This window comes from Chelonia mydas, chromosome 6 (assembly GCF_015237465.2).
Source record: "Chelonia mydas isolate rCheMyd1 chromosome 6, rCheMyd1.pri.v2, whole genome shotgun sequence".
NCBI lineage: Eukaryota > Metazoa > Chordata > Testudines > Cheloniidae > Chelonia > Chelonia mydas.
The window spans coordinates 81,112,146-81,130,454 of record NC_051246.2 but is presented as its reverse complement, the minus strand read 5'-3'; the positions used below and the strand labels follow the sequence as shown (position 1 = coordinate 81,130,454).

The 18,309-nt window shown below is 38.0% G+C and overlaps 1 protein-coding gene across 7 annotated transcripts in view; it reads left to right on the top strand.

Moving 5' to 3' along the window:
* NOVA1 (NOVA alternative splicing regulator 1) overlaps positions 1–18,309 on the top strand; it is a 229,776-nt gene that overhangs the window by 169,107 nt on the left and 42,360 nt on the right. For all 7 annotated transcript variants that reach the window (XM_037900525.2, XM_037900527.2, XM_037900528.2 and 4 more), the window contains exon 3: positions 12,654–12,820. In XM_037900525.2, the coding sequence (XP_037756453.1) occupies positions 12,654–12,820 (167 nt within the window). The remainder of the gene's footprint in view (positions 1–12,653; positions 12,821–18,309) is intronic.

The window sequence follows — 18,309 nt, the reverse complement described above, 5'->3', positions numbered from 1 at the left end:
CTAATAAAACATTGTAAAGATTTTAATGGTGATTACAGTAGGAGCATTTATAATTCCTCTTGAATTAGAATTACTGATCCAGCATTGCAATAGAGCTCATTTACCTGAAATCTGCACTTTGTGCCTCAGAACAGACTAACTCAATAATGCCTTTAGTACGCTACTTTATTTCTTGTTCAGTTGGCCTGATCCAGATAGTTTCCAAAGCTTTGCACAGGCTTTCACATCTTGGAACCTGAGAAATACTTTTGTAGAGAATGACAAGTTTCAGAGTAACAGCCGTGTTAGTCTGTATTCGCAAAAAGAAAAGGAGTACTTGTGGCACCTTAGAGACTAACCAATTTATTTGAGTATGAGCTTTCGTGAGCTACAGCTCACTTACGATGAAGTGAGCTGTAGCTCACGAAAGCTCATGCTCAAATAAATTGGTTAGTCTCTAAGGTGCCACAAGTACTCCTTTTCTTTTTGTAGAGAATAACTCCCTTGGAGAATTGAGCTGTTATCACTCTAAATTACAAGATGTGTCAGGTCCTACAATTTTTAAAGTATTTTTTTTCTAATGTTTAAATGGGTGGGCTTTTTCCTTTAGTAATTGTATGAGTAGGAGGAACTATTAACAAATTTTCATATTACTGTAGCGTAGCATAAAAGTATAATTGCATACTGAACTCTTTCCATTAAAATTTTCTTAAGTGCTTTTGTTAATCTGAAAGTTCTTTCCAGATATCTTGAAAATATATATATATTATTTTTCCTTGCTATGCAGTCATCCATTTTCAAGAGCAGGGTTAATTGTTTATTTTCCCCTGCAGATCTGCAGTATTCTACAGGAAGACTTGTGTGCACTGAACAAGAAGATTCATGTATTTTGCATAAAGCCTGTCTTCACAAATTTCTATTTCTTGGAAGGGCAGGGGAGGAATTATAGCATCCTCTTTCCAAGAGCCTTCAAACTTTTAACTAAACTTGGATACTTGTCTTTTAGTAGTATTTATATATTTGGTTTTTTCCTATTCAACAATTAAAAAAAAACCCCACAAAAAAAAACACACCTCTAGGTGTCCTTGACAATGTCTTAAAAATATACTGATAAATAAACAGATTCTTAGATCAAATGCCCATCATCAGCATAGATATTATAAAATTTAAATCACACACTCATCTAAGGTTTCCTACAAAAGTTTCTCACACATTATCAACCTCCCACCTTCCCATGGATGAGAGAGAAAATATGGGATTTGCAGCACTCCCTAAGAGTTAACAAACTTGAGTTATTATGAATCACAGCAAGAAGCAAATTTCAAAGATGTGGTCCCTAACGAAAAACATCATTCCAGAAGTCCCCTTTCTCTCAAATGTTTATCGACAACAGTTAAACATTTTATTCTTTGGAGACGTATGTTTCATCAACAATAACAAGTCTATTCATTCTTCTGATTATAAACATGAGAAATGATCTGCCTAGTTCAGCTGAGGGACTTGAATCTCTTAGGTGAATGCCCTAGCACTGGGCTATAGGCAGGGTGTCTCTGATTTTGACCAGAAATTCCATCCTGGATCTGAGAAACCTTTCTGACAAAAGATTTGTCAAAACTGATAGAGGGGTGCAATGCCTGATTCAGAGTAGGTGTTGAAACCTGTGTTTACTGTATCCCAGGTGAGTGCCCCTAACCACTGAACTAGAGTCTGTTTCTCTTTCTCTCCATCCAGATTAATATTTAATTATTTCTACAAAGTGGAACAGCTCCAGCCAAAGAGATTGAAAAAGAGACTGAATCCCCAGCCTGGTGGTTAGGGCACTCACCTGAGATGTTGGAGACACAGATTCAAGTCAGGCAGAATAAGGACTTTGTATCTGGGTCTCCCACGTTCCTGATGAGTGTCTTGGCTATTCTGAAGTGTCTCTCTCTTGTTTTGATCAGAAATTCCATTCTAGATCTGAAAACTTTCTCGGTTAACCTGTATTTTTCTAATGAAGAGACATTCATAGAAAAGATCTCAATCAGCTCGAGCAACTACACTAAATATAGATCTGTAAATTCACATTAATGATGTGATCATGATGAACTACAGACTGTAACTCCAAAAGAAAAAAAAATACATATCAAGTCCTGACAGGTGCACTTTGGAGACTTTAAACCCAAAGAGTTTCAAGATCAGAATTGTAGTTACTGGATCATAGAGTAAAAAGAAATTGCTGCGTTTGTGTACGTATTTGCGAGAAGACTTAAATGCTTGACAGATTTGAGGTAGCCATCTTCTATTCCATTTAGTGAATTGCTTGTTTAATTGTGGAGACTTCGAATACTTCACAAATAATTTTGCTATATAGGAGTGATTATTCAACTCACTTATTTTGAGGAAAATGTGTCATGATTCTGAATACTTGTGTGTCATTTAAGTCATGTTCAAAATTATCATATATTACAGAACCCCTATTCACGGAGTTTATTTAAAATATGAGTTTTTGAAGGGAGTTTCGGAAAGTGTGTGTGTAATGTAATGTAATCATATATAAATTAACTACTTTGTTGACCACCAAGAATCTGAATCACTACAAACACTTTCCTAATACTGATATTTGTACAGCTCTGTCTCTGTGTGTGTATGTGTATATATGTGTGTACTCCATATAAATATGGGGGGGAGGGTGTATAAAATATACACACACAAACCATATTTATATATACATACAGAGAGAGATGTAGAAAATATCAATATTAGCATTTGGGATTTCAGGAAGAGAAAGAGCTATAGTTAAAACATAAAATGAGTATTTTATTACTTTCAGATAAAAGCGAGTGCATTTTACTTAACTAACTGTAACCCTTTTCTAAGGCTCCAGGTCAGCAAAGCACCCACATCAAGAAGAGAAAACATGCTCTTAAAATTTAAATCATACCAAACGTAACATTTTCCTGTGGTGTAGGGTCAGGGGGAGACATGAGGAAGATCCTCACCAATTTCATAACTTTTATTTTATTCATTTAAATTTGATGTCATAGACATTTTATGTAGCATCTCTGTATATTTTAAATACTTATTTGATGGTGGTTTGCCAGATCTGGACCTAAATCATTACAATGGTGCTAAAAACATTGTAACCGAATCATAGAAATGCAGGGCTGGAAGGGATTTTGAGAAGTCATCAAGTCTGGCCCTCTATGCTGAGGCAGGGCCAAGTAAACCTAGACTGTCTCTGACAGGTCTTTATGCCTGTTTGCACATTTGTACTATATCTCCCCTTAAAATTGGTGTGTGCCTCTTAACTAATACTCACTTCATAATTAGAAATGTGCATTACTCCATACTCCACTTAAGTCAGTTGCTCCCCTTAGGTACCAAAGAACCCCTTTACAAACATCATACACTCTATAATATTATTTGGTAGCAGAAAACATTTGTTTGACCTTACATGTCCCATAGTACACTTGTCTTCTTCGTTTGGGTAGGTCCATGCTTACGGTGGCATGTCGAATACAGACACAGTATGCCCAGCTAGCACAGGTGTAGATGGTGAGGCAGAGCTTAGGCAAGTACAATAGAATAGTGTGTCCTACATTCCGAACCCTTGGTATATGCCCTACATAGCTCTCTACATGGCCAACCTGTGCCTCCCCAGTCTGCGCTATTTTTAGCAATGTTGCTGGAGTCTTTCACTGTGGCAGGGAAAGGCTCCAGAAGCAGAGAGGCCTCTCTGCTTCCGGAGCCTTTCCCTGCCACAGTGAAAGACTCCAGCAGTGGGGAAAAGCTTTGCATGCGGGAGGTTCTCTCAGCTCCCCATCTGCTAGAGCCATTCCTTGCAATAGCAAAAGGCTTTGGTAGTGGGGAGCTGCTGGGACCGTTTCCCACTACCTCCTTCTTGCCTGAACCTTTCACTGCCTTGAGGAGCTATACCTGGTGAGTGTGGAAACAGCCTGCCTTTTACTGTGGTGTGTAGCTACACATATCCTGCATGTCACAACAGATGTAGGGAAGTGTAGACAAGGTCTTCTAAAAAGAATCCCCCAGCTTTTCCCATTTTCTGTCTATGTGCCTTTTAATTGTTCTTCAATATAGAAATGATGAAAAAGAAAACATTCTTATATTTATAAACTGAGGGTACGTGCTCCTGATTTTGCCTGTAACTCCCATTAATGTGTCAACATGAACTTCTGTTGTAATGTATAAACTTCAAGAGGAGGATACATTCCCTCTTCCAGTTCCTTTTGCTTGACAAAGCCATCAGGAGATGTTCATAAGAGGATGTTTATGACGATCTTGTTGAGAAGCATAGCCAACACAATCTAAATTATAGTATATTCCAATTATAGAATAATCCTAGTTTCACATAACTGCATTTGGAGGATGGGGAGATCCCTACTATGAGCATCAACCATTTCATAGAAATAATATCCCAACCAGTAGCTTTTCCACATTTTGACTGATACTGTAATAGTTTTGTCAGGGAAGCTGAAGTTTTCTGATTATTTGTGCATGAATAGTGTGACATTCCCCTCTGGCGTTGGCTGGACCGGTGATCTGCTAGGTCACTCCAATCCTCGACTGTGGGAGCCAGGCTTACCCTGCTCTGCTGTGATAACCCCCATTCCTGGGCTGTTCACACACAGCCTCTGGCATGGAAGCTGTTCCTTGGATTGTGCCACTGAACAACACTAGCCAATATCTCTGGTCCCAGACACAACCCTAGGAACCTCCATCTTGCAGTGTCCAGTTATGCCTGCTGGATGCTGCAAACTTATATGAGTTCATCAATTTAACAAAGAAATTGGTATGTATCAGGCTTGTATCCCAAGGGGAGTCTCTGACGCTTCAAACCAAATGCACTGCTTCAGGTAGAATAAACAGTTTTATTAACTACAAAAATAGATTTTAAGTGATTATAAGTCAAAGCACAACAAGTCAGATTTGGTCAACTGAAATAAAAGCAAAATGCAGGCTAAGCTGAGCTTAACACTTTCAGTGCCCTTACAAACTTAGAGGCGTCTCACCACAGGCTGGCTTTCAGCCAGGCTCTCTCCTTTGATCAGCACTTCAGTCGCTTGGTGGTGATGTCTGTAGATGGAAGCGGAAGAGAGAGGTAGAGCATGACAAACGTCTCTCCCTTTTATCATGTCCTTTCTTCCCTCTTGGCTTCCCTCCCCCCTTCAGTGTTAGGTGAGCATTACCTCATCGCAGTCCCAACTGACCAAAGGAAGGGGGATGATTCACTCGAGAGACCAACGGATCCTTTGTTGTTGCCTAGGCCAGTGTCCTTTGTTCCTATGAGGCTGGGCTGGGTTTGTCCCATACATGCACTGATCAGGTGTGAACTGCCCCTTTGATTCTGGAGAGTTTTTGCCTGGGCTTGCTTTAAGCCAATAGAACACGTTCTCAGTCTCATAACTATATACATGAAATTACAACCTATAACATTACTATAACAATGATTGCTATAACATTACTATAACAACAATGCTCAGTGCATCATGAGCCTTCCAAAGATACCTGACATGACAAACTTTGCATTAGATACCACACAATCATATAACGATGAACATGGGGGTGCTGGGTGTTCCCCCAAGGTACAGAACATCATAATAGCTACACTCAGCTTTTTTTATTTCTTTAAAAGATGTACAGCATAGGTGTATAGTGTGATTCCCAGTCCTGGTTTCCAGACTGGGAGGCCTGTGGAGGCCAGGGAGTTTAGAGGGATACCTTTGGGACATGAGGTGGAAAAAAGTCTTCTAACAATTAAAAATAAAAATGATATGCCACTAAGAACTCTGAGTTGCAATATCTGCTTGTTTCAAAAAAATTGAAATACATGCTTGCCAGCTGAAGATTGTTAGTAGCACCACTATATTTTAAGTATATATACATGATGTACTTACTTGAATAACTATACCTACATCCACAAGTAATTATATGGCAGAGACTTTTCACTTTGGCATAGTTCTGTGAACCTGAGTTCCTATTTTGTCCACAACTTGTGCAAGGATGTTTATGACTGAGGCAATTCAGAAGTTTTAATCCAGCTACATCAGATTCACAATCCATAGATATTCAGATCGTGAGTTAAAAGAAAAAAACCTATGGAGCTTTTGCGACTGCTGCAGCTATGATTTGCCAAGGAAGAAGCTAAAAATAAATCCGCCAATGAAAAAATTTCAGATTAGCTTTAATTTTGTTCAAATTTTAACTCCTGTGGGCTTTTTCCTTTTCTGTGTCATCAAAGAAACTGACAGGATACACTGGCAAAATGCAGGGAGATGAAGATGTATTGGAATCACCACATATGGTGATGTATTATGCTTTTCTGATTTTCAGATGCCCTTTAAAATGAATATAACGGCACCATGAGAAATGTGTAGGATCCTATGAATGCCTGGAGATTCTTTAATAAATGTACATTGCACTTCCCAAAGCCTCTAGGCCATGTTTCAGGAAGGTATTTAAGCACATGAATACTTTAAAGTGTGTGAGTGTTCTGACTACAGTGGAACTACTCATGTGCTTAAAATTATGCACGTAGTTAAGTACCTGGCTTGATGAGAGCCAGTATTTAAAAGTTTGAATAACTTTTTTCAAAAGCACCTAAATCATTTAACAACATTAAGTCCTATTGAAAGTCAACTCTAAATCACTTTGGCATTCTGGAAATTTTACACTAGTTCCAATGGAATTAACTGTAGCAGTAAAATGAGTTAAAAAAATCTGAATTTCTAGTGAAAACTGTCTTTTGTTAAAGGGTTATAACTTGTCTTTAAAATTCTCTTCAGCTCAAAGGCTTTCATACAATTTTACTATCCAGGAATAATTCCCGAGGAATAAAAATTACATTTTATTTAAAGACAGGTTTCAGAGTAACAGCCGTGTTAGTCTGTATTCGCAAAAAGAAAAGGAGTACTTGTGGCACCTTAGAGACTAACCAATTTATTTGAGCATAAGCTTTCGTGAGCTACAGCTCACTTCATCGGATGCATACTGTGGAAACTGCAGAAGACATTATATACACAGAGACCATGAAACAATACCTCCTCCCACCCCACTCTCCTGCTGGTAATAGCTTATCTAAAGTGATCACTCTCCTTACAATGTGTATGATAATCAAGTTGGGCCATTTCCAGCACAAATCCAGGTTTTCTCACCTCCGCCCAACTTGATTATCATACACATTGTAAGGAGAGTGATCACTTTAGATAAGCTATTACCAGCAGGAGAGTGGGGTGGGAGGAGGTATTGTTTCATGGTCTCTGTGTATATAATGTCTTCTGCAGTTTCCACAGTATGCATCCGATGAAGTGAGCTGTAGCTCACGAAAGCTTATGCTCAAATAAATTGGTTAGTCTCTAAGGTGCCACAAGTACTCCTTTTCATTTTATTTAAAATATTTTTTAAAAAAAATATGTATAAAAATAAAGTAATTTCAAGTTCTTTACTTTGGACTGTTTCTTCCTCGTGGTTTATTAGAGTTCAAACCAAAATTATGTTAGTTTAAAAACCAGCTAATACATAATACCTTTTTCTTCATCAATATGAAATTTTAATTTCATATGCAAATTGACTGTTTCGTACTCAAACCAGAAGAACTTATAAATTTTGCTGGCACAACTGAGACATGATCAAAATGTATTCCTTAATTTTTTATAGTCTTTTAAAATTTTATTTAGTAAGCATTATAACAGTACTTTCTGTTGTACATTATATTTTATCTTTTGTACTTCACATTCCACATAAAAAATATAGACACTACATATTCACAGATTGCATTTGTTTTTGTGCACCAGCATCCAAATGCAATCAAAACTTACTCTTTGGGGAAAAAAAAGATTTCCTATGAATATTGAGTCATTTTTAATACCTCAGGAAAAAATGAAGAGTGAGCTGGTCTTTGCTTGCAGCAACACTTTTTCACTTCTACAGCAGCATATGTAAACTGCTAGTTTTCAGATTTGTTCTCTGTATTTTTTTTTTTTCGTTTTTTTTTAACAGGGATATTGATCACAAACATCAGTGAAGGACATATTTTAGTAACGGTTACTTCAAAAAGAATGTAACGTGTGACCCCTTCATTCATTCATTCTTCCATTTTTTTAAATGACAAAACTGTTGTCATCCTGCATATATGGCACTTTGTAAGTTTATAAGCAAAATAAAATATACAGTAGATTAAGTATGATAGTTGGCATAAATAATTGACACAAATTTATAAATCATTATATTTTAATGAATATTTGTGTGTGTAAATATGCGAGTATGCTGTGCTTATTCAGGAATTTTATCACTTTCTTTTAAGCAGTAGTTTTAAAATTAGAGTTGTGCTACAAAGATGTAACTTCAGACTATGCAAAATGAGTATCAAATATTGTGTGTATAAATGACTGAGCTTTTAACAGCAAAAAGGGAGTGGTTGCTACAACTAGAAATGATAAATAATCTGGCAGTTTACTTTAGACACTAATGGAACCTAAAAGCTTTTAAAATGACAAAAATCTCACCAACTTTGGTGATTCATAATAGGATCGTTTTTGTTACACAGGTTGGTCATATAGCTGACAGTTTTCTCCTTGTGTGACTCTCTCCTATAAATTATTGTACTGTGTTATCTGAGTGAAAAGCCATTTTAGTTGCATGGAAGAATAAAACAACATTTCTTCTAAGGATTAAAAGCAATTTCCAACAGGAAATGTGTACTCTCCCTACACTCGCTCCTTTTTCTTTTTTTCTAGTAGTTTCAGTGGAAGTCCCATAATTTAATCCTCAAAGAAAATGTACCACTATTGTGAACTATCTCAAAACTGTATTATACTGTGTGAAATTTATTTTTACACAATTGTATTTCTTCATGGTACAGTGATTTCCATTTCCTCTATATTGGTTTATACGTACTAAAATGTAGTAAAGCTGGTCTGGTGTATAACGGGATTTGTATTGTATTAAATTATAGTTCCTAAAACAACACAGATTGCAGAATCCTCTTTAGACATTCAGTTCTAAATCTAATGAAATTTCTGTTTAGCTTTGACTGCTTCCCTTTCCACTGTTTTGACAGTAGTTATCCCTGTAAGTGCTCTCCATATCAGGCTCCAGTAGCTTGAATGTAACCTGATCTGTGTTTTGTATAAATGTGTTGTCTGCTGACCTAGAGAAGAACACTTGCATCAGCTACATTGATCAATCCACATCACTTCCCATCATTTAGTAGACAATTAATACTGCAGTGTAAAGACTCCCCAGAGCACTTGTTTAGAGCTGGATCACTTTACAGAGGAACCACAAGAGCTGTGCACAAGCGGAGGAGCGGGGAGGGAAAGCTAACTAGAAAAAAGAGAAGCATAAGAAAACTACGTATACTGGCCAAATTAATTTGCTTTTCACTTGTCAGGCTTCCATCCTGATAATTTTGAAATTGCATTGGTTTCTGCTTTAAATGCTTTTGGAAAAATTCCATTTTTGTAGATTGTGCCTCGGTTTAGTTTAAAAAAAAGTTTTTTTTAAAGGTGCTTTATTGAAAAGACAGCAAAATAATACTGGGGCACATCCATGTATGTAATTCCTGAAAAATATGCACTCCATTGTTACAGGCATATAGCTTGATGTTTGAAAAGTAGTGCCATTTTATAATTAATCTTATGGGTTGTGAACCTGGGATCTTTCAAAAACACTGATTTTACATGTTTTAGTCTTTATTTTATTTTGTTAAGAAAATATTTCAGTAGAGGGGATATGGGTTGGTTGTTTTGATGTCTGTCTTTGTTGTAGGCCAAACGCACGATTCTGAACTAAGGAATTGGCTGAATTGTTTCTAAGAGTATTTGTAATTTTTAAGTTTGCACATGAATTCTGTTACAGAGTGGGACTCTTAAAGCTTGTACTTGTAAACCTTTAGAGCTTTGCATTTCATCTTCAGAGATCATCATAAGAAATCAAATGAAAAGAATTTTCTAATGAAGGGTAAGATGGTTGCTTGCCCATGCAGGGGAGAAAGGGAGTGTAAGTTGTCCCCTTCATGTCCCTTACAGGCTTCCCATGTTACTATGCAAGGTGGAGAACAGCCATCACACCTCTTCCCCCTTTCAAAGCAGGTAGATTGATAGGGGCAGGGAATGAGCGAATCAAGACTTGTAGGGGAAGTAAACTGCTACTGACATAGACCAGTAGCAAATTCCTTCTCCCCAGTGCTCAGCACAACTACACATTGCCCATTGCTCAGGGCAGAATATACAATTATGATGTAGTCCACAGTGATTTCAGAGTATTTCAGAATTCACTGTAAACATGTTAGTGCTTGCTCGCTATATCACTCAATTTCATTCAACATTTATTTGGGGTGGAGTGGCTGGATTTTTCAACAAAGCGTTTTCAGGCTCTGAACTTTGTGATCCACACCAGTGATCCCTGAGCTAGGAAGTGTTATTTACTCCTTTTTATTACACAAGAACTAATTAAAATTACTGGGCAGCAGGTTTAAAACAAACAAAAAGAAGTATTTCTTAACACAATGCACAGTCAACTTATGGAACTCTTTGCCAGGGGATGTTGTGAAGGCTAAGACTATAATAGAGTTCAAAAAAGAACTAGATAAGTTCATGGAGGATAGGTTCATCAATGGCTATTAGCCAGGATGGGCAGGGATGGTGTCCCTAGCCTTTGTCTGCCGGAAGCTGGGAATGAGCAACAGGCGATGGATCCACTTAATGATTACCTGTTCTGTTCATTCTCTCTGAAGCACCTGGCATTGGCCACTGTCGGAAGACAGGATACTGGGCTAGATGGACCTTTGGTCTGACCCCGTATGGCTGTCTTGTGTTCTTATGTAGGATGTGTTCTTATGAGACGTAGAAATATATTTTTCTAAGTGAGATGTCAATTGCTGTGATGCACCATTTTAGTCCATATTATTTTTGTCCTCTGTAATCTGAAAGTAAAATGTATCCTGATGTTGTGAGCAGGGATCTGTATTTGGGATTCCTCTAAGCTGTAGTGTCCTCTTGTTTTTAGGGGGCATGTTAGTCCCACCACAGCTAATGTTGCAATACAATTTCCTCTTAATGGGACTTTTCTAACTTTCTAGTCTGTTCTGACTTAAAGCTGGTCAGGCAGGTCATCCACATGGAATTTTAAGTCAACAAAGATGAGGGTGATGCAAGGAAGAGGGAGAGCCTGGAATTGAATTTGAGGATGGGTGGGTGTGTGATAGATAAGTGCAACATAGCTGGAGATTGGAAAGAAGACATGGACAAAGAGCTGTTCATGGGAGGAGAAAGAGTGAGGAGGGATTGGCAGGTGGGGTTGGAAGTGACAAAAGCTATAGAGGAGAAGCCCAATGCCTCTTTCACAGTCTCTGGAAGATGACTCAGGGTGAGTAATGGATCTAAGGGCTGTTTTGCTTAAGGCAAGAAGAACACAAAAGACTTATGTACAGAATCGGCTATGTGATATATTTTAAAAAAACCTGTTACTCTGATGTACAGAATAAATATGTACATTGTCAGGTGGACACTGGACTTTCTGAGTATATCCTTCCTGGAATTCATAGCACTGTCTGATTTGATGAACAAGAGCACAAGTGAGCTGTAGCTCACGAAAGCTTATGCTCAAATAAATTTGTTAGTCTCTAAGGTGCCACAAGTCTTCCTTTTCTTTTTGCGGATACAGATTAACATGGCTTCTACTCTGAAAAGAGCACAAGGGTCTTTCTGGAGTCTAGATCTCGAACGTGGCAAGTTCAACGTGAGCCCTCTAAGCCAGAAGAACTCAAACTGTGCTCTATAGTGAGCTGGATAATTATATCGTGCTGGCTTTTATCGTTTCCAGCTGCTAAATCACATTAGAAGACAGATGAAACTACATTAACTATTTTCCTTATGTTGTTTTTGTGTATGTAGTAAGAAACTGTTGTAGTTGTTACAGGGATCTGGTATGTATGACATGAGTGGGATGGAAAGTGGACTGGATAGTGAAGAATGAGAGAGAAATTGGTCTTGAAAATAATCTCCATGTTAAGTTGCAGTCCACAGTCTGAAAAGGTTTAAAACTGCTGGGCTAAACCAATATATTTTCTATCCAGGTTACTGATCACAGAAATATTTTAAATGTTGATCTTTAGTTTTGCATGTGGTTATATTAATGCTTGTAATAGTTAAATTTTAATAGCATATTTTAGCATAACCCAACACCAGCCCTGAATGGCAAATACTGTGAATCCAGTTCAGTTGTCTCATTCTTGCTCTTCTTTTCCATCTGAACTGAGACATTATTTCTTTAATTTTTACTTACAATACTGTATGCACAGTTTTTTATTCACTTTAAAAGTAACTATAGTTATGTCTAAGCCATATCTGGGCAAGGACCTAGTCAATATTGGCTAGCATGTACATAGATATACGAGCAATAAAAATAGAAGCTATGCAAAATCATTTTTAGATCATCTTGGACAATAATTACAATGTTACCATTTGAAATTATCTTTCCATTTGTACACTTACTGTGGCAGGCGGGTAAGGGAATTTTTAAATGTTACACGGCTGCTACTCTGAAACCTCTCATAATAATTAGTTATCCGTTTTCAGTAATATATCAAAACAGGTTTTTTTTGAGGTGTTGATGAGTCAATGAGCAAGTGCCTAAGATAAGAATTTATCTAAATAAGGGTCTTCTCTGTACAGGTACTACAGAGCGAGTGTGTTTGATCCAGGGAACAGTTGAAGCACTGAATGCGGTTCATGGCTTCATTGCTGAAAAGATTCGTGAAATGCCTCAAAATGTGGCCAAGACAGAACCAGTCAGCATTCTGCAGCCCCAGACCACTGTTAATCCAGACCGCATCAAACAAGTGAGTTTTTGGTTGGGAAAACAGAGGCACATCAGCTGCTTAGAGTTAACTTCTTTTATAAAGAGTCTTAAATGTTTAACATGTAAAGGGTTTACATTAAATGTGTTTTAGGAGAATGTCAGTGGTTTTATTTTTCTCTACGAATTTTCTGATCTCCTTTTGCTTATAGTTCTGTTCTATATTCAGTTTTTCCTCATCAGTGTTTATACATAATATCTTATAAATTCAAACACCATTCTATGATACGTATCCTTCATATGCTTCTTTTCTTTATTGTTTCAGGGAACACATTTTTCTGTTTTATTTGAGGTTTAAAATATGGGCCTCTCTGTAAATCATTAAGATTTATTACAGTTCAGGAAAAATGGACCCAACAAATATCCTCACTCTTGTGTTGCAAAATAAATTATTTTTGAATTATTGTTTGGGTCATATTATGTACATTGAAAAGACCTACATCATAAAGCTGATGCTTGCAAATGTAAAGATTTTTTGTTGTAGGTATTTTCAACTATTTTAATCTATGCAATTTTTATCATCCTTGCATTGTATTGGCTTATCTTCAAGTATTACTACATTTTGTGTAACTGTAAGGTAGTCACATACAAGGTATAATGATCCAAGAGCCTTCTTTTATTGAGTCACATTTTCCAAAAACATTTGAAACTGAGAAAAACATATCCACTAACAAGGCTCAAACACAATGATTTAGGTAGCTTTAAATTTATAATTTGTTTGGTATGTTACTTCTGGAGGAGGAGAGAGGAAAATTAAATGAACAGGCATTCAGAGGGAAGTTTCTTCTATCTTGTGCTATATATTCTTCTTATATTAAGAATATGATGCAGTCGTATACAGTAGTTCACGTTAGCTAAGTGTAATGACGTTATCTTTTTATTTATTCTGTGTACATTGTGTTTGTGTGTATGTGTGCACCCACATACACACATGCAGAGTGTGTGTATGATGGTGTGGTATATTATAAAAGCTTTATTAGCATGAGTTTGGGATGGCCGCATTACTCCAGAATGATGAAACCACTAGTTATTCCTGCAAGCCATTTCAAATGACTGCTGATAAATACCACAACTTCATTTATTCTGTATATGCTACATATTTTACATAAAAATATTTTGAAATGCTGTAGAGAGTTAACAAAAAAACATAAAGTACTGTTTTACATATAACTTCCCCTGTAAAGTCAGGTGTCTTAGTTACCAGGAGTGCAACTGAAAATAATAACTATAATAGACTTTTAAATAGCTTTTCTGCATATTTACACTTCTAAGTCCCATGATCTAACAAGGCTAGAAGCAATCAATACGATCATGAGATACTGGACCATAAACGTGGCAGTGGTACAGAATTAAATTCTGCCTCTCCTGCACCCCAGACGAGTGTAAGTTTTTTTTGGTTTTGCCTTTTTTCCCCACTGTTTTTTTTATTTCTTATCTGTGGGAAAAGAAGGAAACACCTCTCTGGAGGTTGATTTGAAAATATGGCAGCTGTTTGAAGCAGCTCAGATGTTTGGAATGTTAAAAATAAGTCCATGGGAGATGGATTAGTAGGCAGAGTTGCAGATCAGGAAGTCAAACTCCTGATAAATACAATGTATAATGTATCTGGTCCTACAATTTCTGACATGATTCCACATTTTATAAATTTATAACATAAGGATAGTACCACCACACATGAAGTGTGTGGGTGGGTGTAAAATATGTGTGTACATAGATACATTTGTATATCTATGTATTACAGTTACAAAGTTAAATTATGATTTCCAACTTTTCTTTTATAGCAAATAACACCTTTGCATGATAAATCCCTAAACTACAAATATTGGCTCATAAATCTAAATTACTAATGTACATGTTATTATTCACCAAGGTGTGTGATCCTCACACATTTGTTCATAGATAAAATTTGGAATAAAGTAATCCATTCTCTGAAGTGGAAATATTTTTTTATCTAAAGAATAGGTAAAACCCATGCTTAACAAATTTATAAAGGTTATGTAACATCTTATAACAGGCAAGTGTGAACTAGAACTCTGATGTCATTACAGAGTTTGGAAACAAACGGGCTACAACTTTATTGAACCAACCATAATAAGTCAAAACATAAACTATAAAAGCTTTGTGCAGATGAATCTTATGAATTATTCTTATTATAATTGATTTGTACAAACCTCTATATGCCTCCCATTCCCATAATATGTGGGTGCATTTTACATGGCTTATATGTAAAAATATTACAGGTTTAGGCCCTAAATATCCCAGGAAGCCTCCACGCCCCACTACAGTGTGACCTGCTTATACAGGGCAGGGATGAAGAAAAGTTTGTAGGCTTAATGCTTGGAATTGCAGAGTTGAGAGTTAGAAAAACACTTGAATAAAAAAACCACACAGCCAATATGGTTTTCTGAATGTAGCCTGTCTCCCCACCCTAAAGCCTCACTTATATAGGCTTGTTTTCTCAAGTTTTCAGACAAATTGCAGGTGGTGTGGTGGGTTCAGAGAGGAGGTCCCTTGAGCAGTTGGACTCTAAGCTGTTTAGAGCTTTGTGGATGGTATTGAATATCTTGAATTTCGCCTGAAAAGTGACTGACCTCTTTTGTAGAGTCTGAAGATCGGTGTGATATGTTCTTGCCAGTCCACCTGGTTCAGAAGATGTACTGTTGCTTTCTGCACTTGCTGAGCCTTCCAAGCACCTTTCCCAGTTATTTCCAGGTAGCAAGTGTTGCTGTAGCTTATCCAGGAGGCACTAAAATTGCTGATGGCAGTTGTAGGTTCTGAATAAAAGAGGGAAGAATGAAGTCCTTTGGCCAGCCAAAGATGAAAAACGGTATTTCAAGTTTCTCTTGTTATCTGGAAATCCAGGCCAAGTTGTTAAAAATATAGGACCCTAAAATTAATTCAGTACTTACAATGGCAGCTACTGAATATTCAACCCATTTGAAAAAGGGATCTTGTTTAGCAGCCTAATTGTGGGTGCCAAACTTTGGGCTTCTATTTTTGAAAATCTTTGCCCCAGAGTCTGTTACCAAAATGATTAAACCTGAATGCCTAAACACAGGCTCTTAAATACATATTTATGTTCCTAAATAAAACTGAAGTCAGTGGGAGATACTGGGGCTCGTCATCTTTGAAAAAAAGTCTACTTTTGGTTTGGTTCCTAAATACGGATTTAGGAGCCTGACTTTAGGCACCCAGGTTTGAAAATGTCAACCTAAGTCCAGAAGTGCCGTTCTGATAATATCTGGGCAGACTCCTTCAAGTCATGGAGTAACTGTAGACATTGCATATTCCTTAAAAAGATTCTCCCTGTCAATCAGCATCACTACCTTTATTATCCATATACATCTTCAGCCAACTGACTGTCATCCAGGTCCCCATATCTGCAGACAATGAGAATGTATGGAAATAATTCCATCTTGGTCAAACGAGAAATATAAATATAGAGCTAAGTGTTATCAGAGAATCATAGGGTAGAAGGGACCTCAAACAGAGGCTCTGACTTCCCAAGTTCCCGGAGAGGCTCTGACTTCCCCAGGTCCCGGGGGGTGCTTGACCTCCGCTCCGCCCCAGGCCCTGCCCCCACTCCACCCCTTTCCCCAAGCCCTCACCTGCCCAGCTTCTTCCTGTCCCTGCCGCATTCTGGCCCCTTCTCCCACCTCTTCCTGTCCCCACTCCTCCCCTTCCACCACAGCACCTCCTGCACGCTGCTGAACAGCTGATCACAACAGGCAGGAGCTCTGGGAGGGAGAGGGAGGAGCTGCTCCCCAGGGCTGCTGGTGGGTGCTGAGCACCCACAGAGTTGACATCTCTGTCTGCAAGGGTCATGTAGTCATTCCAAGATACAGGATTTGTTGTATCTAAACCATCTAAGACAATCTGTATGCAGCACTGATGATTGCAGACAACCCCACCTCAAGACCTATCTATAGTGTCTCATAATCTCTGAACAAGAAGACAAGATTGGCCTTGTGTGACTTCACAGCTGAGATACCTTAAGGAGGAAGAAGAATCAACGATCTACCATCCTCTTGGATCTTCCTGTGTGAATAGAACGACTTTAAAGCTGTGCTTCCAACCCTTGCCAGATCTAGCAGTATTTGAAAGCACATCTGATCTTTGTTCGTTGCTCTGAGAAGATCATTGACTGTTAAGGCTAATAGCATTTCTATGCCATATCTAGGTCTGAAACCTGACATTCTCAAAATTAGAAGATGCCAGATGCGGTTGGTGTTGGCCCCCACTACACTCATAATGATTTTTCTTTTAAAAGATTTACTCTTGTTGTTGTTACAGGATTAGGCACCTGGCGAAAGCTGGCAGGAACATTCGTGTCAAGAAATGGTTACTTAAGCAGACACATCACAAAATCTCATCCCATGTTTTTATATGCATCTTGAGTGTCTCCGTGCTCACTTAGGCAGCAGTGTAAACATAGCTTATGTTGGTATAACTTATGTCACTCACGGGTGTCAAAAACCAACCTTCTGAGTGACATAAATTACAGACACAAGCACTCATATGCACATGCTATGGTGACAGAAGAGCTTCTCCTGCTGACATAGCTTCTGCTGCTTGTGGAGCTGGTTTTATTATGCCGATGGGAGAGCTCTCTCCCATTGTCATGGAGCATCATCACCAGACACACTGCAGCAGCACAGCTGTATTGGTACAACTGCGCCACTGCAGCACGGTACGTATAGACATGGCCTTACTCTGTTTTATTGGAATATCCAAGGGGGACATGGGTGAGGAAGTGGGGCTAGATCTTACCATTTTCCTCCATTATTATAACAGGTTGTGGGGCAGGTGCAGGAGGGGAATGCTAACTCCTGCTTTTTTACTTTATTCTCTTCTCCCTCTCCTCCCCCCACGCCCCAAGCCCTGGAGAGGTTCCCGTGCTGCAAAGTGGCAGCTGCTATGGTTATGCTCCCAGCCCCTTGTTCTTCCCAAAGGGCTCATGAGATGCTCTTTTTCAGGTATCATACCAGACAGGACTTTCTCTTGTTTTGTGACCAGGCCCTCATGGGGGACCATAAACCCTTCCCAAGAGCTTTTTATTTTTTATGCTATCCCCTTTGGATAACTACTAATCCTCATTTTTGCCATGTAAAGTGAAAGTCAAGGATAGGACAGCATTTTAAAATCTTTCATAAATGTCTGTCTGCGTATATTAACTTTGGTCTTCTTTCTCCCTTGCCTTGCACCCTGCATAGTTATTTACATTAGTCCAGATTGAGTGCAAAGTGGGTGGTGAAACACTGCCAGCTCAGAACGGAAGTGCTTTACACCCACTTTGTGTAGGTACAAAGGTACAATGCAGTGGGAAGTCAGATCTTCAAATTGTAATATCAACAGACTAACTTCTCTATGCTCTGGACTGTAATTAATTACCTAATCTTAATTATTGCTTAATAAAAACAAGCTTTTAAAAATCTATAGTTACGTATTTACACAACAGACCCTAACTTTTAA